This window comes from Rattus rattus, chromosome 12, assembly GCF_011064425.1.
Source record: "Rattus rattus isolate New Zealand chromosome 12, Rrattus_CSIRO_v1, whole genome shotgun sequence".
NCBI classification, from domain to species: domain Eukaryota; kingdom Metazoa; phylum Chordata; class Mammalia; order Rodentia; family Muridae; genus Rattus; species Rattus rattus.
In genome coordinates this window covers 69,396,075-69,416,119 of record NC_046165.1, presented here as the reverse complement: position 1 = coordinate 69,416,119, position 20,045 = coordinate 69,396,075, and the positions used below count along the sequence as shown (strand labels likewise).

General features: G+C 52.1%; 2 protein-coding genes across 5 annotated transcripts; both read left to right on the top strand.

Annotated features, from left to right (window-relative positions):
• Positions 1–467: 467 nt before the first annotated feature.
• Positions 468–12,973, top strand: Rnf31 (ring finger protein 31). Its single transcript, XM_032917456.1, has 21 exons — positions 468–966; positions 1,063–1,209; positions 1,355–1,510; positions 1,720–1,779; positions 1,875–1,944; positions 3,347–3,524; positions 3,974–4,352; positions 4,520–4,798; positions 5,164–5,412; positions 5,502–5,687; positions 5,802–6,008; positions 7,754–7,927; positions 8,009–8,107; positions 8,198–8,287; positions 10,149–10,263; positions 10,351–10,469; positions 10,714–10,827; positions 10,971–11,028; positions 11,938–12,034; positions 12,559–12,727; positions 12,834–12,973. Exons 1-21 carry the CDS (start codon positions 778–780, stop codon positions 12,885–12,887), a joined length of 3,189 nt encoding a protein of 1,062 aa, XP_032773347.1. The 5' UTR covers positions 468–777; the 3' UTR covers positions 12,888–12,973.
• Positions 12,974–13,079: 106 nt separating this feature from the next.
• Irf9 (interferon regulatory factor 9) lies at positions 13,080–19,528 on the top strand. Of its 4 annotated transcripts, XM_032917451.1 has the most exons (10): positions 13,080–13,545; positions 14,037–14,170; positions 14,377–14,557; positions 14,870–15,053; positions 15,241–15,314; positions 15,474–15,588; positions 15,689–15,760; positions 16,501–16,845; positions 17,950–18,065; positions 18,194–19,528. In XM_032917451.1, exons 2-10 carry the CDS (start codon positions 14,094–14,096, stop codon positions 18,302–18,304), a joined length of 1,275 nt encoding a protein of 424 aa, XP_032773342.1. In that variant the 5' UTR covers positions 13,080–13,545; positions 14,037–14,093; the 3' UTR covers positions 18,305–19,528. The 4 variants fall into 4 exon arrangements, with proteins under 4 accessions (XP_032773342.1, XP_032773343.1, XP_032773344.1 ...); XM_032917452.1 differs by lacking the exon at positions 14,037–14,170; XM_032917453.1 differs by lacking the exons at positions 13,080–13,545; positions 14,037–14,170 and adding an exon at positions 13,564–14,036.
• Positions 19,529–20,045: the final 517 nt, after the last annotated feature.

Here is a 20,045-nt window from a genome sequence, read left to right as displayed (position 1 = left end):
GGAGGGGCTAGGAAAGCATGGGACAGCGGAGACTCAAACACAGGCTGCCTCTCGAGAAGGGCGGAGCTTTTAAGGACCGTCCTGGGGAAGTACTGGACTGAAAGAGGGTGGGACAATAGGAAAGAGGGTACCCAGAGGTGGGGTTCCATGAGGTTAGACTTTGAGGAAGGGACCGAGTAGGATCGGAGAGTAGTAAGGATAGGAAGAAGGAAAGCCTGGCGGGATGGAAGGGAGAAGGTGGAGCGGGACTGCCTTCCCTTCTGGACAGACTAGAGGAAGGCGGAGCCCGCCTGAGCCGGGCTAAGGGCGGCCAGAGTTATACCGCGATAAGTTGGGGTTTCCCCGCTGGGGACTGGAACAGAACCAACATTGTGGAAATAAAGATAGGCAAGTTTTGGGCAAAATTAACCCCTCGCGTGGGAGGTGGGTCCCTCCGGAAGGGGCGGGATAATCAAGGGAAAGCGAAGAAGAGAGACTGACTCGGAGGAAAAAGGTTCTGTCGCATTATGGGAGGAGCCGGGACCCCGGTTTCCTTATTGGCGGCGACCTGGCCGCTCTTCCTGATCATAGCTTTTCCGTCACTCTGAACCCGCCTTTTCCTCCAAAGTGGTCCACAGTCCCGCCCTCTCTGCCAGGACTTCCTGTTCCCGGTAACCCTGGCCGTGGCTGGGGCTGTAGCGGGGCGGTGGCTTGAGTGACCCCCGGCTGTTGTGGCGCTGCGCGCACCTGCGCCCGCCCCTTGAGGACAGCGAAGCTGAGCCTGTCTCCGGTCTCAGGATGCCAGGAGACGAGGAGCGAGCCTTCCTAGCGGCCCGCGAGGAGCTGGCGAGCGCCCTGAGGTGGGATTCTGCGCAGGTATTTCCCCTGGAGCAGCTCACGCCGCTTCTGGCCACCTCTCTGCCACTCTCCTCCCGCTACCGGCAGCTGGACGCCGGACGCCTGGTCCGCTGCAACGCTCATGGGGAGGTGAGGCCAAGCCCGCCCGGCGAGCCATGGAAGGGGACCTAGGCTCAGAGGCCAGGTGGGCTAGGCTCACAACTCTGCTTTTCTGAATGTTCCCAGCCTCGAAACTACCTCAACACTCTATCCACGGCCCTGAACATCCTGGAAAAGTATGGTCGCAACCTCCTCAGCCCACAGCGGCCCCGGTATTGGCGCTCAGTGAAGTTTAATAACCCTGTCTTTCGCAGCACGGTGGATGCTGTGCAGGTGAAACCCTTGGGCCTTATCGGAGAAGGGGATTAGACCTATGCTTGGGGTTGACCAGAAGGGCTTGAGGGCACGCTGAGTGGGGGACCAGCTCTATTGCCTAGGAGATCTGTTAGATGGTGACCCGATCCTGAATGTGTGCCAGGGTGGCCGGGATGTGCTACGGTTGTATGGCTATACCGAGGAGCGCCCAGATGGATTGAGTTTCCCCGAAGGGCAGGAGGAACCAGATGAATACCAGGTTGCCATAGTCACACTAGAAGTACTACTGCTTCGCACGGAGCTCAACTTGCTGTTGCAGGTGAGATGGCCTTCTGATCCTAAGGTCTTAAGCGCCATACTGGGAGCGCCACCTAATGCAAGCCACTTTGAAGCCCCCATGCTGGGGAATTCTGTTGCTGCAGCAGTCTGGAAGCTTCTGCTACACTTTCTCCCTCTGGAATGTTAGGGGATCGGGGCTTACGAGGAGAACTTGGTTCGAGGTGGGAATTCTTTGTATCTTCTTTGCAGAATACTCATCCAAGACAGAACGCACTGGACCAGCTACTAAGAGACAGCGTTGAAGATGACGTAAGGAAGGCAGAAAGGGTGTTGTTAAACCAAGGGAACCGAGTTCATGGGGTTCTGTGCCCCCCAACTTGCGCATTCTCTGCTTTCCTTCTCAGATGCTGCAGCTTTCAGAGTTTCACCCCCTTTTGAGAGAGATTGTTCCTGGCCCCCTCCCCTCTGCCCCAGGTATTATATGGTCCTTTGTGGGAGAAAATATTAGACTGAGTTGATGCAGATTTAGGGTTTCCTTTTGTTCTCTTGTATTTGTTTTTTTTATTAATTAATTTACTATATATGAGTACACTGTGGCTGTCTTCAGACACACCAGAAGAGAGCATCAGATCTCATTACAGATGGTTGTGAGCCACCATGTGGTTGCTGGATTTGAACTCAGAACCTCTGGAAGAGCTTAACCATTCTCTTAACCACTGAGCCATCTCTCCAGCCCTGTATTTGTTTTTATAAGATTTATTTATGTATATGAGCATCCTGTTTTATGTCAGTGTGACAGAAGAAAGCGTCAGACAAAAGAGGGCAACAGGTGGCTGTGAGCCACCATGTGGTTGCTGGGAATTGAACTCAGGACCTCCGGTGGAGCAACCACTGCTCTTAACCACTGAGCCATCTCTCTAGCCCTTTCATTTGTCTTTTATTTCAAGAGATTAAAGCCCCGCCCCCTGCCCACCACCATGGATCCAGATGTTGTAAAGAATAGTTTTGTGACTTGCCCTAACCCATAACAGATTTAAGTGTAACCTGGTCTTTTCTTTTTTTTAATATTATTTTTAGTTGTGGGAAGTGGGTGGGTGGATATGTGTGTGTAGGCACAGGTGCCCATGGAGCCAGAAGCAACCGATGCCCCCAGGGCTGGAGTTACAGACTGTATGAACTGCCCAACAGGAGTACCGGGAATGACACTGCAAGAGCGGTGCTTGATCTTAACCGATGAGCCATCTCTCCAGCTGAACAATCTGGTCTGTTTAAGGCTGCTCTGGGGGTTGGAGAGATGGCTCAGTGGTTCAGAGCCCCTCTGGCTCTTACACAGGACTTAAGTTCAATTCCCAGCATCCACTTGGTAGTTCACAGCCATTCTTAACTCCAGTTCTAAGGATCTGGCCCTCATTTGAATGCTGTGACACATATGCTACACAAAAAATTTAAAAGTAAAGAGAGAGAGAGAGAGAGAGAGAGAGAGAGAGAGAGAGAGGCCAGACCTGGTAGGTAGCTCACACCTTTAGTCATAGTACTGGAGAGGCAGAGGCTGGTGGATCTCTGTGAGTTTGAGGCCACAGTGAGTTGCAGACCAGGCCAGAGCTACCTGGTGCTGAGGCGGGAATAAAGGTGATGCTTCTCTTTCTGTGTCTGACTTGTTTTGCTCAATATGGTATCCTCCAGTTTCATCCATTATCCTTTACATAACAAGGTTTTTTTTTCCTTGTAACTAGTACCTCAGCATGTCTGTGATTAGAAAAGTTACTTATGTGTGTAAACGTCTCCACTCACCTGTTGATAGGCACACAAGGACTCCATGTCTTGGCTGGAGTGGTACGCCTGATAAGTTTTACTCTTTTGATGTCTTTTTTCCCAGGCTCTACTCCTGGTCCCTGCTTTCTCTGTGGTTCTGCCCCAGGCACACTGCACTGTCCAGCCTGTAACCAAGCCTCATGCCCAGCTTGTGACCTTTTGTTCCATGGGCATCCGTCCCGTGCGCATCACCTTCGCCACACCCTACCCGGGGCCCACCAGACCACCAACCTAAGCTCTAGGTGAGAGGCCTCTTCCTCTTCTTGGTAAGAGGGAAATTAAGAGGAAAATGGAAGATTACTTGAGTATCTGTTATGGGCCAGGTTCTCTATTAAAGGGTGTTTTATAGAAAACAGCCCTCAAGGAGATTCTAGATGTAAACACTCAGTCACAACGAGACAGATTGTTATACTCAGGGAGACAGTGGATGGCTACAGTCTCGGCTGAAAGATCACTGCAGTCAGTATTTTAAACATCTAGCACGATGTTAGGAGATCGCTTCCTGGAAGAAGTTGTCTATAATCCATCATTTAAATATTAAATCATATATGGGGATGAGAGTGTTCCAGATAGAACAGCAGTCACAGAGGCCAGGGCTGTATGTATAACCCAGGTGATGGGAAAGGCTGGGGTGAGGGAACTCGGGTACTAACTTCTACCTTCTTCAGCCACGTCTGCTTTTCTATTACAGTTTACCTGCCTCGTCCCAACCACGGCCCCACTCCTCCTCCCTGGCCATGGGAGATAGCTCTCTCTCTTCCCCTGACCCTGCAAATGCTTGTCTGCCCTGGCACTGTCCTACCTGTGCCACATTAAACGAGCCTTGGGCAGTGTTCTGTGCAGCCTGTAGTCAGCCCAAAGGCTGTAAGGTGCGGGGAAGAGAGGGTTCCCAAGGAACTGGGGGCCTAGAGCCCGAGCCTGCACGGGATCAGTGGGCCTGCCAGAGCTGTACCTTTGAGAATGAGGCAGCAGCCGTGCTCTGTGCCATATGTGAGCGACCTCGGCTGGCCCAGCCTCCCAGCTTGGTGGTGGATTCCCATGACGCTGGTGTTTACCAACAGCCCCTAAAGGTAACCCACTCCTGGCCTTCCCTGCTCCTCATTGGCTCCTGTTAACCTCAAAATGATTTTCTAAATTTGCATCCTGTCTTCTTTGAGTTTCCCCCCGGTATTTCTCTGTGTCACTGTCATGAACCTCTGTCACACAGTCAACAGGGTAATTCTCTCTACCTCTCCAGCAGGAGGATACTTTGCTCTCCGTTGCCCAGTCTCAGGTGTGGCACTGTGACCATTGTACCTTCTGCAATTCAGGCCCTGTCTGGGTGTGTGCCATGTGTAACCGGACTCGCAGCCCCATCCCTGCACAGCCCTATCCCAGCTCCTTGGAGAAGGGACTCTCACAGCCAGGGTCCTCACAACACCTCAGCTCCTCCCTGCCTGCTTCCTGTGGAGATCCAGAGAAACAGCGCCAAGATAAGATGCGGAAGGAAAGTCTCCAGCTAGTGAACATGATCCAGGTGAGGACGGGGCCTGGGGTGAGATGGGGCTGAGCTGGGGGCAAGGAAGATGCCGCAGATTGGTTTTTTTTTTGGTTCTTTTTTTCGGAGCTGGGGGACCGAACCCAGGGCCTTGCGCTTCCTAAGCAAGCGCTCTACCACTGAGCTAAATCCCCAACCCCATGCCGCAGATTGTTAACCGCCATTCTGTTATCAGAATGTTAGCTGTAGCTGCCTCACTGTTGAAAGCCTGCCCAAGGGCAGTTAGCATGCTGCACCCTGGTCACATGATCAGCGTTGCCTAGCTGAACCACTCCTGGTCAGGCAGAGGGTGAGCCCCCTTCCTGATGCGCCTCTGCCATTGTCCGGATGCAACCGTTCTTTAGGAAGGGGAAGCTGCAGGTGCCAGTCCAGAAGAGATCTTCTCGGCTCTACAATACTCAGGCACTGAGGTGCCCCTGCAGTGGTTGCGTTCAGAGCTGTCCTACGTCCTGGAGATGGTGGCCGAGCTAGCTGGACAACGGGATCCGGAGCTCGGTGCCTTTTCCTGTCAGGAAGCCCGGAAAGCCTGGCTTGATCGTCATGGCAACCTTGATGAAGCTGTAGAGGAGTGTGTGAGGGCCAGGAGGAGGAAGGTACCATTGTGTTGTGGGGGTGGCATGGGTGGAGAGTACCAGAGCCTCTCTGGCTTGCTTTACGTTTTTCTCACCGCTCTGAAATGCAGGTGCAGGAGCTCCAGTCCCTGGGCTTTGAGCCTAAAGACGGGTCGCTGCAGGCATTGTTCCAGCATGGGGGTGATGTGGCCCGGGCCCTAACTGAGTTACAGCGACAGCGCCTGGAGCCTTTCCACCAGCGCCTCTGGGGCAGAGACCCCGAACCCACTCCCTCCTGGGATGGCCTGGATAGACAGGTGCTGAGAGTGGGCAGGGCCCTACCATCCCACTTAAAGCAACAAGGGAAAATTGGAGGGAGAAGGTCCTGGGAGTCTGACAGCCATTGTGTCTCCTCCTGACACACTCTGCAGAGCCTGGTCAGACGCCTTCTGGCGGTCTACACACTCCCCAGCTGGGGTCGAGCAGAGTTGGCGTTAGCGCTGCTGCAGGAGACACCCAGGAACTATGAGTTGTTGGACGTGGTGGAGGCCGTGAGGCACAGTCAGGACCGGGCCTTTCTGCGCCGACTGCTTGCCCAGGAATGTGCTGTGTGCGGCTGGGCCCTTCCCCGAAACCGGGTAAGCCTCTTCCTAGCTTGTGCACCTTCCTGGAGAGCAGCCACCTCATCCTGGGTGGCCTTGTCTTCTACTCTTGTCCCTACGTTCCCGAAGCCTTCTGATGAGGAACGGGAGCACCCCATTTAGGAAATGTTGAATCTTCACACGTTGTATTAGCCAGCTCACGAAGAGAAAAGGTTTACTTCAGCGTGCTGTTTTTTTTTGTTTTTTGTTTTTTTGTTTTTTTTTTTTTAAGATTTATTTCTTATATATAAGTACACTGTAGCTGTCTTCAGACACACCAGAAGAGGGCATCAGATCTCATTACAGATGGCTGTGAGCCACCATGTGGTTGCTGGGATTTGAACTCAGAACCTCTGGAAGAGCAGTCGGGTGCTCTTAACCACTAAGCCATCTCTCCAGCCCTAGCGTGCTGTTTTTGAGGTTTTAGTTTTTCGTCCGTTGGTTTTGCTGTTTGGGCCTTTGTTGGTGCATCAGGTAGGATGTGTGTCAGCTCAGAGCCAGGAAGAAAGGAAGATAAGGGGTGCCGTAGCATTCTCAGGGCATGTCCTAGTGACCAAAGACCTCGGCCCCCTCCCAAGCACCCCACTTTTGCCAGCTGTGTGCCACACAACTTTAAGCCTTGCTCTCAGGAGGCAGAGGCAAGCAGATCTCTTGTGAGTTTGAGGCCATTCTGTCTACGTGGAGAGTTCTAGACTACTCAGAGCTACCTAATAAGATTCTGCCAACCAAAAAAAGCTAAAAGATGATCTGTAGCAAGCATGCAATAGTATGAAAGACTCAGACACTAAGCTTGCTGCTCCCCTCTGCTCACAAACCCTCTTCTCTCGGCGCCTGCTGTCTGTATGTGCATAGGGTTAATTGGAAGTGGATCTCAAGCATCACATGGTTTTATCTATAAGTATTTTAGCATATATCTCCAAAAAGGGAAATGTTGTTTGAAAAATATAACCACAGCAACCACACCAACAGAGAGTAGCGACTTCTGAAGTTTTTTTTTTTTTTTATTGCATGTTTGTGCTTTGGTTTGTGTCACATGTATATGGGTGCCCATGGGGGTCAAAAAGATTTCAAATCTCTTGGAACTGAAATCACAGCTGTTCGGTAGGAGGTGATTTTGGATGAACTGATCCTCCTGCCTCCGTGTTCCCAGGGCTAGGATTACAGGCATGTGCCGTCACATGGCAACGCACTGGGGGTTAAATGCCTTCGTGCACAATTTATACCCGGCATAGTAATCTTGGATGTCACAATATCTAGGCAATAGAAACAGGTCTTTATTATATTCCGGGCTCTCCACTTAATCTAGGTCAAAGGTGACAGTTCTTCAGGTAAATACAGCCTCTCTCAGTCAGACTGCATGTGTTTTTGGGGTTTTGGTTTGGATAGTGTGTGTGTGTGTGTGTGTGTGTGTGTGTGTGTGTGTGTGTGTGTGTGTACACAAACATACAGCACATACACATAATTGCCTTTCACTTTTGGGTAAACGTAAATGCCTTTAAAGACACACGTTGCTTCTCTTTAGATCTCACCATTGCTGGCTGCCGTCCATCCAGCTGTCTGTAGACGCATCTTACCTGCCTGGGGCCTCTAGGTGCTTGAGTGTGTTCTTCTTCCCCACTTAGCTAGACCTTGGCTTTTCAGTGTATCCCTGAACCATGTGGTTGTTGTGTATCTTGTAGATTACTGACCCTTCCCGGGGCTGACAGCAGATCTCCCTTTCCCCCCTCCCCCTCCCACTGTAGATGCAGGCCCTGATCTCCTGCGAGTGCACCATATGCCCTGAGTGTTTCCGCCAGCACTTCACCATTGCCCTGAAGGAGAAGCACATCACAGACATGGTGTGCCCTGCCTGTGGCCGCCCTGACCTCACCGATGACGCGCAGTTACTCAGCTACTTCTCCACCCTTGACATCCAGGTAGTACAGCCACTATGGCTTAAGTGGGCTGGGCTGTGAACCAGCTCCCACCCATCTACCACCTCTGCATCTTGTCCCCAGCTCAGAGAGAGCCTAGAGCCCGATGCATATGCTCTGTTTCACAAGAAGCTAACCGAGGCTGTGCTCATGCGAGACCCCAAGTTCTTGTGGTGTGCCCAGGTAAGCCTGGCAAACGAATCAACCGTTGAGGGCAGGGATGTTACCCGGTCAGGTCTGTCTTGAATAGCTTTTTTGTCCTTGTACTAACAGTGTTCCTTCGGCTTCATATATGAACGAGAACAGCTGGAGGCGACATGTCCCCAGTGTCACCAGACCTTCTGTGTGCGCTGCAAGCGCCAGGTGAGTTACACTTGCCTCTCAGAAGTGTTGACTAAGCTGTTGCCAGGTACTGTCTTAGTCTAAGGAGTACATGGGCAGACAAAGCGGTCATGCTCTCTAAGCATCGGGAGCTGACTGGAGACCTAGAGAGATGACACAGTCAGTAAAGTGCTAGATGCAGTCACAAGGACCTGAGCGCAGTCCCCAGAACAACCACTTTACACAAATAAACAAACTGGGTCAGAGCTGGAGAGAGGGTCGGGAATTAAGAGGCTGCTCTTCTGGAAGACCTGGGTTCAGTTCCCAGCACGCACATGGCATCTCACGTCTGGGTTTAACTCCAGTTCCAGGGGATCTCACATCCTCTTCTGGTCTTCTTGGGCACGAGCATGTGTTCGGTGAACAGACATGCAGGCAAAGCACCCATACACATTAAATAGATGAGGTTTTGAAAGCTGGGTTAGAGCCAGTGAGCTAGCTCAAGGAGTATAGATTGAGGTTTTTATCACCAGACCGGACACCCTGAGTTCTTTTCCCAGGACTCACATAGTAAAAGGAGAGAAGTGACTTCTACTAGTTGTTGTCTGGTTATTGCTTTTGTTTTTTGTCTGTCCTGGAACTTTGTAGACCAGGCTGGCCTTGAACTCTGAGATCTACCTGCCTCTGCCTCCCACGTGCTAGGATTGAAAGCATGCACCACCACTACCTGGATAAAATTAATTAATTTTTAAAATAAAGAGTTAATCTGGGTAGTGATGGCACATGCCTTTAGTCCTAGTACTTGGGAGGCAGAGGCAGGAGGATCTCTATGAGTTCCAGGACAGCTTGTTCTACAGAATGAGTTCTAGGACAGCCAGGGCTACACAGAGAAACCCTGTCTTAAGCCCTCTCCCCCACACCCCCACAAAAAAAAGAAAAGAAAAGTTTAAAGCCAACTGTGGTGGAATCCACTTGTAATTCCAGCACTGAGGGGTTAACAGGTGAATCCCTGGATCTGCTGGCCAGTCACCATAGCCTGTTTCTGTTCCAGGCCAGTGAGATACCCTGTCCCAAAAAGAGGTGATCCAAAGCATTATACCCTGGCCTCTGCACACACGCATACACAGGGGGCACTCGTACACAGACACATAAACACACACACACACACACACACACACACACAGAGAGAGAGAGAGAGAGAGAGAGAGAGAGAGAGAGAGAGAGAGAGAGAGAGAGAGAGAGAGAACATGAGAATGCAAAACTTCCTAGGTGGGGAGTCAGGCTCAGAGAAAACATGGAGGAAGAGAGGAGCATGCATACAGGCAAAAGTTCTGTCAAGAAGTTAGTAGAAGCTGACCTGAGAGAAGCTAGATCCCTGAGGCACATGGTTGGAGCCAGCTGCCACAAGACGGCAGGCAGACCTTGAGGCCAGTATTGGCTTTCATTTTGAAACTAAGTACATAGAGTGACACTACCCTTTGTCTTACAAAAGGTTGGCCTGATACCAGGACCCTTGGGTCTGTGTCACAGAACAGAATGATACCTGTGGCCCTACCCCCACACCTCAGGGTCAGCATGCTAGTAGCAGTCGGAAGCTCCCTGATACCTACTTTGAAAGTGGAGAGTGGGGTGGAGTGAGCAGGCTGTACTAGAAGGAGCATTCCACCGTTACCTGGAGTGAGGTGTAGCAGCCAGCACAGAGAGGTTAGGCTTGGAAGGGAACAACCAAGGTTTCTGGGTGACTGCAGTAGTGTGGGGACATGAAGAAAGAGTGGCCCTCAGTTTTAGGATCTAAGTGGATGGTGGGCAACAGTGACGTGAACAAGCTGGGCCCACTGGGTGTGAGTAGTTTGGACAGGGCTTGGGGCAGACCTTCCATCACAGCCGCCTTCCCTCCTGGCAGTGGGAGGAGCAGCACAGAGGGCGGAGCTGTGAGGATTTCCAGAATTGGAAACGCACCAATGACCCAGAGTACCAGGCTCAAGGCCTGGCCATGTACCTTCAGGAAAACGGCATAGGTAAGGCTGCCCCACCTCGCCTCTGCTCATAGTCGGAGGGCGTGGGTGTTGGGGTGCTGCCCTCACCCTGAGCTGCTGCCCTTCCAGACTGCCCCAAATGCAAGTTCTCATACGCACTGGCCCGAGGGGGCTGCATGCACTTCCACTGCACACAGTGTCGCCACCAGTTCTGCAGCGGCTGCTACAACGCCTTTTACGCCAAGAATGTGAGTTCAGAGAGCAAGGGACGGAGGGAGGTGTGGGAGGCTGCGGTGGGGCTTGAGGGGCGGGGGCCAGGGAATGGAGAGAGAGGTCAGTAGGATAGAAAGCATCTCTGTCCTCCTCCCCACTTTGCTTGCTCCAGAGTTGTTCTTTCTCCCTCTCCTCTCATGTCCACGCCCCCTTGCACCTCTTGAGAGTCCAGGACCCCAACAGTTTCCAACTTCCTTCTCCTATCTGGGTTTTTACCAGAAATGTCCAGACCCTAACTGCAAGGTGAAAAAGTCCCTGCATGGTCACCACCCTCGAGATTGCCTCTTCTACCTACGGGATTGGCCCGCTGCCCGGCTCCAGAAACTTTTGCAGGTCAGAGGTGGCCAGCCTGGCTGGGTGTGTAGATTGCTGGGCGACAGGGTACAGGATGGGCAAGAGTGGGAGAGACCGAATGCTGGGAAATGGGACAGTGGCTGGATCGAGGGAAACAATGCCCTGTCTCTGTTTCTCCCCAGGACAATAATGTCATGTTTAACACAGAGCCTCCCGCCGGCACACGGGCAGTCCCTGGAGGTAAGTGTCAGACAAACCTCTAAAGTGGGGATGGTGGACTAGGCCCCCATGGTAATGGGTAAAGATGTCGGGGAGGCTTGGGTCTGGAGTCATTTGTCGGCCCTTTTGTGTGGTCGTTAACCTCTCCTCCGTGCTTGTTTCTTCTTGAGAAATGAGAATATCCACCTAACGGCTGAGCTGTGCTGCAGGACGTGACATTAAAACGCTTGACCCTTAAATGTCTGCGCACGCTCTCTAATAGTTAAGATTCGTTAATTAACTCTGAGTATTAATGATGCCTGCCGTTTTAGGTTTTAGGCTACAGTTTTAGGTTCTGTGCTGGTAACAAAAGATGCTGAGTAAGGTTCTAACCCACCCTGCTCACCTTCTAGGCAGAGGTGAGATCTCCAGAGAATAAGCTGGCTGTGCAGGAGCTAAATAGCAACCAGGAGAGCAGTTTTAAGAGCATGTGACGGGCCAGCCAAAACTACATAGACAGACAGACAGACACGCACACACACACACACATACATGCATGCATGCGCGTAGACAGACAGGTGCACGCATGCACGTGATTATGGACCATAAGCCACTTTGGTAGAAAGTAGAGGGGTTGGGGATTTAGCTCAGTGGTAGAGCGCTTGCCTAGCAAGCACAAGGCCCTGGGTTCGGTCCTCAGCTCTGGAAAAAACAAAAAACAAACAAACAAACAAAAAACCAGATACTGGTTTTGTTGGGGTTGGGGATTTAGCTCAGTGGTAGAGCATTTGCCTAGAAAGTAGAGCCTTGGGATCTTCACCCCATTTCTCAGTCACTGTGCTGCTCTAACCGGCTCCCAAGTGCTCCTGTAACTGCTCCTGCTCCAGCAGGATGTCCTGGGCTCAGAGCCCTCACCCAACATGCACTCCTTCCTTCCCTTCTTCCTCTTAGGTGGCTGCCGAGTGATGGAACAGAAGGAGGTTCCCAGTGGGTTCAGGGATGAAGCTTGTGGCAAGGAAACTCCGCCTGGCTATGCCGGCCTGTGTCAGTGAGTGCCTACCATTGCATGGAGCATGGTGTTGGGATGAGGGCTAGGCTGCCCAGGCAGTAAGGTGGGGTCTCTGGGGCCGGCTGATCCTTCACAAAGTAGGAGGGAGGAAGGGACGGGTCCCTGGCCTATCCTATGGACGGGTAGTGGCAGGCAGCATTGAGTACAGCAGGCAGGGGAGCTAATAATAGTCTCGCTCATATAAGAATCCCAGTGTGTCCAGGACAGCCAAGGCCGTTTACTCAGAGAAACACTGTCCCAAAACAGCAAACTCCCAGTGTGGGCTGGTGAGACAACTCTGTCTGTTAGTAAAGGTACTTGGGGCCAGGCATGAGACCAGAGTTCTGTCCCCCAACCCCACGTAGTGAACGGAGAAAACCACCTCAAGTTGTCCTCCTGCTTGCATATGCTCGCCCTGACCTGAGTGCGAGTAGATGCATACAGCATAGCACAGTAAGAGAGAACAAGGTGTTAGGCTCACGCGGTTAATATTAAGCAGGAGAATAAATACCTCATCTCCCCAGGGCACACTACAAAGAGTATCTTGTGAGCCTCATCAATGCCCACTCGCTGGACCCAGCGACCCTGTATGAAGTGGAGGAGCTGGAGACAGCCACTGCACGCTACCTACATTTAACGCCCCAGCCCATGGATGGAGAGGATCTTCCTGCTTACCAGGCCCGGTTGTTACAGGTAGCACTGTCACCCCCGGCTTTTCCTCTGCCCTTCCAAAAGTCACCCGTGACAGCCTGTTTCTCCACTGCAGGTTTCCAATATCATTATCCTCTGTCTTTTGCAGAAGCTGAGAGAAGAGGTGCCCTTGGGACAGAGTATTGCTCGCAGAAGAAAGTAGCTGAGAGCCGGGTCCTGATGGACCTTCCTGAACCCAGCCTTCAGCAGCAGTTCCAGCACCAATAAAGAGGCATCTTATGGCCTAGGCTTCTTGGTGGTCCTTCTTCCTGGCCTCACCATCTAGGGGCATTAGGGGAAGGGAGGGGGTAGAAGAACAGAATCTTGTGAGATGGGCCCCCTCAGCCTACCGTCCAACCACCCCAGGACCCCTGGCCAGGAAGAAACGAAGCGCCACAGATGAACAACAGACTCTCCACATCTAACCACCTGGCGTGGGTTCAACCTCTTTAAACTCCGTGTACCTCGGCCGCTCAGTGAGATCACCTAACGTGTACCGAGCAGACCCTGTGGGGAGCACACACCAGTCTCCGGGTCAGATCTGGAGACTGCCTTCCTGGGAAGCAGACACGGGGAGTGGTTCTGGGAGGAAGGAGGAGTCTGACCGGAGCCACGGGCCCAGGGCGGCTCTGTCGCCGAAAGCTTCGGATACTGCTTCCCTCTGGTGGTGATCGCTTGCCCTGCAGCTCAGACCACGTGATTTCTAGGAACTGCACCTCCCAGGAGGAGAACTGAAACTTAGGGTGGGGACTGTAGAAAGGGGAGGAGAGATCAGAAACAGCCTAGAACAAGCAGAGCCTGGTACATCCTCGGTCGCTCAGGTAAGAGCAGTTCTGCAGGGGGACCAACTGGAAGCACTGAGAGGGGGCTGGTGAGGGCTCCCAGGGCCCTGGGCTACAGGGAGAGTCAGGCTGGTGAATCTGAAAATAGGTTTGGCCTGAGTGAGAAACTGATACTGGGCCTGTGGGCAGGGCAGGAGGGGGAGGTACTGCTGCCAACTAGACTGTTGAGGAAGGCCCTTTGTGGGCCTCAGTTAACCTTTGTTTTTCTTGCCTCTGGCCCTGCCCACTTCTGCTTCAGCTCCACCCTTGCCCCCAGCTACTGCCCCACCTACCCCACTAGCAACAGGGGAATGGTAGTGAGATGGTTGGTAGGCTGGGGAGATAGATGCCTTAACTGCCAATGTCCACTCTGCAGATGCCTGGGATCTAAACAGTCTGATACAAGGAACAGGTCATTGAGGGGATTCTCCCAAGTAACACGTCTGAAACACTTCGACTTACTAAGACCTATGTCCGTGGTTCCCTTTCAGGTGTGATAACTTGGAATTTTAGAAAGAAATTTTAAGAATTAGTTTCTACCTCGGAGAATGCTGCTAGAGAGAAAAGAACATGGAAGGGTCTTCAGGGAAGGGCCTTTGCATGAAGTTGGCCCTGGTGGTCAGAGGTTAGCAGGAGCTTCCCAAGTTGTTGGCTCTCCCTGGGCATGGTGTCACTTATCTCTGATCCCAGCATTTCAGAAGCAGGCGGGTCTCTGAGTTTAAGTCCAGCTTGGTGTGTATAGTGAGTCCCAGGCCAATCAGGATAACATAGTGAAATCCTGTCTCGAAATTAAAAATAGTTCTCCTTATAGATCCTGTCTCCTCTTCCTAGGATGGCCACAGGCAAAGCACGCTGTACCCGAAAGCTCCGGAACTGGATAGTGGAACAGGTGGAAAGTGGGCAGTTCCCAGGGGTGTGCTGGGACGACACAGCCAAGACCATGTTCCGGATTCCCTGGAAGCACGCAGGCAAGCAAGACTTCCGAGAAGACCAGGATGCTGCCATATTCAAGGTGAGAGTTCCTGAAGCCACGGTCCCAAGGATGGTGTCTGCAATGGTGTGTCCCTCCCGAAGCACTTTTGTGTGTGTTGGGGTTTGGATAAAGGCAATACTAGGAAGTAGAACCAACGATGTCATTCGGAGAGCCGCGGTCGAAAACTGCTAAGGACTTCAAGTCAGCAAGAAAACGGACTACAAAGCCAGTATAGGCTTCTCTGATTTCAACTCTTGTACGGTTGCTCGGGCACATGCCTGTGCAGTCAGCCGTTTGGAGGGACATCTGGAGTCTGCAATACGTTCCTTTCTTCATTTTCTCTCTGACTAGGCCTGGGCACTGTTTAAGGAAAAGCACAAAGACGGGGACATAGGAAACCCTGCTGTCTGGAAGACTCGCCTACGCTGTGCCCTCAACAAGAGTTCCGAATTTGAGGAGGTTCCCGAGAGAGGCCGGATGGATGTTGCAGAACCCTACAAAGTATATCGAATACTGCCAGCAGGAACCCTCCCTAGTGAGTGCTCTCTTGCCAGCCGCTCCCGGAGGGCAAATTGACAAGAATAGAGATAAGAACCCTCTGTGGGCTGACAGCCCTTCCTGGGCTCTCTTCCTGCCCAGCTTTTTGCTGCTTCAGATACTTTTCTCCCTCCGTCTTTGTAGAAGACCTAACTCTCTTCTACCTGCAACATTTATTTCCACAGCCCAACCAAGAAACCAGAAATCGCCATTCAAGCGAAGTATCAGTTCTGTGTCACCTGAGAGGGGAGAGTGTAAGGTAAGGAAGGGCACCACCAAGAACTTACTTAGACACTTACTTATCCCTGCCTTCAAGGCGGCCTTGACTGTGAGTGCGGGGGGGAGTAGGGAGGAGATCAAAGAGCGGGATAGGATAATCAGCAGGAGGGTGTGCGAGCGAGAGATGTTCTGTCTGTAGGAAAATGGGATTGTAAGCCACTCAGACAGCGGCAGCAATGTCTGTGGTGGTGGCAGCAACGGTGGCGGCAGCAGTGACAGCTGTGGCAGCACCAGCAGCTCTGAGCTAGAGGAAGGTACGGCACCGTCTCCCCTACCTCTGTGTCTCTGTTGCACATTTCCTCTCAGTCTCTTCAGTGCCACCCTCAATGATCAGTACCTATGCTTCCTGTCCAGGAGCTGGCACAACTGAAGCCACCGTTCAAGAGGACCCCGTGTTCATGGAGAATCCGCTTCCTCCGAACTCAGGTGTGTGGCCCTCCCCTGTTCCCTTCCTCTCGGGTCTGCTTCCTCAGACTTTGCCTGTGTCGTCTACCCTAGAAGAACCCCACTCGTACCAATTGAACACTCCGTGTGGCCGACCATACTTTATATAGCTTTTTCACCCTCAGAAAACAGCTTAAGTACTCTGTTCTTCCAGCAGCCACAGTGAAACATTTATTTCTTTTATCATCCGGAAAAGTCCAGGCTGTGAGGCTTTCTTGTACGCACTGCAGCCATGAGCATTAAGCTCTAGTGGGCGTGACTCCCAAGTGGTGGGGGACAGAGGAGAGCATCGACGTGGAGAAGGAAGGCACCTTTCTTTTCCCTTCTTCCTTTTTTTAAAGACAACAGCCCCATGAAGGCAGACTGACAGCACTGTAGCTAAAGATGACCTTGAACTCCTGCTCCTTACAGATGTGTTAGCATGCTGGGTCCTAAGGGTTTATGCTGATTGAACCTTGCCTGGGCTTTAAGCATGGTAGGCAACCACTGAGCCACGATAATGATAATAAGATGAAAGGAACCTTCCCTAACTAAAGGAGGAGCTGTCTCAGCCCTGCTCTCTCTCCCAGTGCTTTCTTGGATTCCTGCTCTGGACCTCAGTTTTCCCATTAGCAAAACGAGCTTCCCTTTTCTAAAGCCTTGTTACTTGGGCTGCCTTGGGGGAGAGGGCCTCCCAGCAGCCTTCGGGGCTCCTCCTGAACCTGGTACCTTTCTGTCCCCAGACTACTCGCTGCTGCTCACCTTCATCTATGGCGGGCGCGTGGTGCATAAGATCCAGGTGCACAGCCTAGACTGTCGGCTTGTGGCTGAGCCCTTAGACCCGGAGAGCAGCATGGTGCAGCAGGTGGTGTTTCCCAGACCTGACCCACTGGAGCCTACCCAGAGCCTGCTGAATCAGCTCGAGAGAGGCATCCTGGTGGCCAGCAATTCCAGAGGCCTCTTTGTTCAGCGCCTCTGCCCCATCCCCATCTCCTGGAACGCACCCGTGGCCCCACCTGGGCCTGGGCCTCATCTGCTGCCCAGCAATAAGTGTGTGGAGCTCTTCAGTACCACATACTTCTGTAGAGGTAAGGGTGTCCCGGCTCGACCTCCCCTTCCTCGTTATCCTTTGCGCCCGGTGGGTTTCCCCACCACCCTCCCCAGCAGCACATCCTCACTGCGTGGGACCCCTGCGTTGTGTGATACTTATGTTCTGTAGCCATATTGTTCCACTCTGCAGACTTCCCCTAGCCAAGGCCATGGTAGATGAGGGTCAGCTGGAGTTGAGCTCTTAAGTGATACGTCTTGGGGAAGCAGCGTGGTTAAGTGAATTTGTACAGTTGAGTTCGTGTGGATTTTTAAGCCCTGTGACAGGGGTTGGGGATTTAGCTCAGCGGAAGAGCGCTTGCCTAGCGAGCGCAAGGCCCTGGGTTCAGTCCCCAGCTCCGAAAAAAAGAAAAAAGAAAAAGAAAAAGAAAAAAAAAGAAAAGAAAAAAAAAGCCCTGTGACTGACTCCTCAGACATTAGCAAACACAGCTCTGTGGAAGAGCCAAGACACCTTACCCACACTTGCCCCTCTCTCCCATCTCTGCCATATTGTAAGCATCTTCTAGGACTGTCCCTTCTCCTGTCCACTCTCGAGATTCCAGTCACAGCCTCTAAATGTGCGCGGAGTGGAGAGAGGAACATTGAGGACAGAGTGCTGTCCTAGTATTGGGAGAGCAGGCAAGCAACCAAGGGGTTGGTAGGCAGGGCTGCTGCTTCTGAGGACTGCGAGCCTCTCAGCAGGAGCATCTGCTCCTGTGAACTGCAGGAAGGGGCTGCCTCTTCCTGCAGCAGCAGGGAGAGCAGCTTAGTTCCCCACAGCACCAAACCACAGTTTCTGCTGTGCCCTGGGTGCCGGAGTTACCCCATCCCAGTTTTCTCTGCGTTTGGCTCCCCAGGCAGTGTCACTTCACTCATGGCCCTCTATCTTTTTTGTTTTTGCTTTTGAGGCAAGTCCTCATACCACTCTGGGTGGCCTGGAACTCACTAAGTAGATCAGGCTGCCTCAAATGTGGTGACTCTGCCAACCTCAGCCTGAGTGCTGGGGTTACAGGCTAACACCAGCGTGCCTGGCCGCACACCACCATGCTCGACCTACTGCCATGCCTTGCCTTCTTCCTTCCAATCCTTGACCCTTTTTCTTTCAGATTTGGCCCAGTACGTCCAGGGCCAGGGACCTCTACCCAAGTACCAAGCAACACTGCATTTCTGGGACGGGAGTCCTAGCTCTAGCCATACCCAAGAGAATCTTATCACGGTGCGGGTAAGTTCAGCCCCGGGATGGAGCTCCGTGATGATTTGTCTCAAATAACTCCCTGAGGGAAGGAGCTGCAGGGTGGTGGCTGTCCCTACAGTGCTCACTGAGGCCGCTCCTCACTTCCTCCTGCACAGATGGAGCAGGCCTTTGCCCGAAATTTACTAGAGAAGATTCCAGAGGAGGAGAAAGCTGCCTTGTTCCTGGTACAGCACACAGAGCACCCACCTGCCACTCTCGCACTCTGATCCTCGGGTCCCGGTTGAAATAGACTTGTTCTCCACACCGTTGGTCTGCCTGCTTTCGTGATGATTCTTATCACTGTGGGCTTTCCAATGTGGCCAAGAGAAAGTGCAAGGATAACTTTTATCTTCAAAACCTATTCTGAGAGCCAGACTCGTTGGTGGATATTCATAATCTCAGCACTGGATTATGAGTTCAAGGACAACCTGGGGGAGACTTCTATTTCCTTTTTCTAAAGCTATATCTTCTTTCATTTCTAAGAAACTGGAAAGTTCCAAAGGGCGTGATCTCAGAGGAAATTTTGCTCTCCTCCCAATCCCTAACTCTAAACCTAAGCTGTATGTATGTGTGTATGTATATATATAAATATATATTTCCCCCCTCAGTCCTCACTAGAATAAAATAAAATTAAGCTGGGTGAGGTAGTACACACTCGGCACATAGGAGTGTATGTGCAGAGGCAGGAAGATTGTGAGTTCAAATTCAAGGCCAGCCTTGGTGATACTGTCTGTCTCCAAACAGTAAATAAAAGCTTACTAAGAGAGAGAGATCAGGATCTGATTCGTTAGGAGAGGGTGGCAGGGGTTAAGATGGAGACCAAGGTACCCAGTATCTGGGTTCTCTGTCACATGGTGTTTCTGGGCCTAGCCAGAGTGCCATAGTCTCTAACCCATGGTGATTTCTCCTGCCCTAGCCTCCTGAGTGTTGGGGTTCTGGGTGTACACCACTATGCCTGGCCGTACCCCCATGTCTCCCTCCCTTTACTCTTTTTTCCAGTTGACCTTCCCGCCCCCCTTTTTTTTCAGACTTGACCTGGTACTTTGAGGGTAAGGGGCCCCCACCCAAGTTACAGGCAACCGAGATTGGATTGGGGTCAACCTCTAAGAGAGGCACTGTTGCCTACAGGCAGACAGCACTATAGCCATAAGGCGGTTTGAATGAGATTAGCCTCCATAGGCTCATATGTGAATTCTTGGTCCTCAGTGGACCCACCTGGGAAAGGCCAGGAGGTGTGGCGTTGGACGAGCTGTGTCAGTCACTAGCCATGGGCTCCCCTGCCGTCCCCTGCTAGCACACTCTCTGTGTCTTGTGCTTGTAAATCAGATGTAAGCGCTCAACCCCAGTACCATTCCTGGCTGCCTGCCTGCTGCTGTGTTCACTGCCGTTTTGGTCACAGACTCCAAGCCTTTAGAAATGTGAGCCCCAAATTAAACTTTTGTCTTTCCTAAGTTGCCTTGGTCATGGTATCTACTCTAGCATTAAAAAGGTGACTGAGGGAGCCGCCAACTTCATGTGGGATGTTGTGGCTGCACGGTGTTTTGCTAGGGCTTCAGGAATGTGCCTGAATAGGGATGGTCCCCGGACTAGAAGTCTAGACCAGGAGGAGACGCTGGAACTATGGTCCAAACCTCCAGGACATAAGAGGGAAGGAAGCTTGAGGGAAGAGTTGTCGTACTTCCTGTGTCTGCTGCTGCAGACATTGTGGGGACATGCTCGTCCTTGGTAACACTCAGTGTGAGTGGCGGGCACTCCTAAACTGGATTCCTCTCTACTGAGCCCCACAAAAGGCAATCTAGGCCAGGCATGGTGGTTCGTGCCTATAATCACAGTACTTGGGAAGTGGAGGTAGGGGATCAGAATCAGGAGTCTGAGGGCTGTCTGGGCTACCTGGGATCCTGACTCATTTGTTTGAGACAGAGCCTCACGGTGTAGCAGTGTCAGGCCCTGTCAGTCCTGGAACTCAGA

Excerpts from the sequence above, each read along its gene's own strand:
- Rnf31 (XM_032917456.1), top strand. The coding sequence starts at position 778 with ATGCCAGGAGACGAGGAGCGAGCCTTCCTAGCGGCCCGCGAGGAGCTG. Across the intron at positions 4,799-5,163 it reads AGCTAGTGAACATGATCCAG|GAAGGGGAAGCTGCAGGTGC; the intron begins GTGAGGACGGGG and ends ACCGTTCTTTAG. Across the intron at positions 10,828-10,970 it reads GGCTCCAGAAACTTTTGCAG|GACAATAATGTCATGTTTAA; the intron begins GTCAGAGGTGGC and ends GTTTCTCCCCAG.
- Irf9 (XM_032917451.1), top strand. The coding sequence starts at position 14,094 with ATGCTGCTAGAGAGAAAAGAACATGGAAGGGTCTTCAGGGAAGGGCCT. Across the intron at positions 14,171-14,376 it reads GTTGGCCCTGGTGGTCAGAG|GATGGCCACAGGCAAAGCAC; the intron begins GTTAGCAGGAGC and ends TCCTCTTCCTAG. Across the intron at positions 15,589-15,688 it reads CAGCTCTGAGCTAGAGGAAG|GAGCTGGCACAACTGAAGCC; the intron begins GTACGGCACCGT and ends CTTCCTGTCCAG.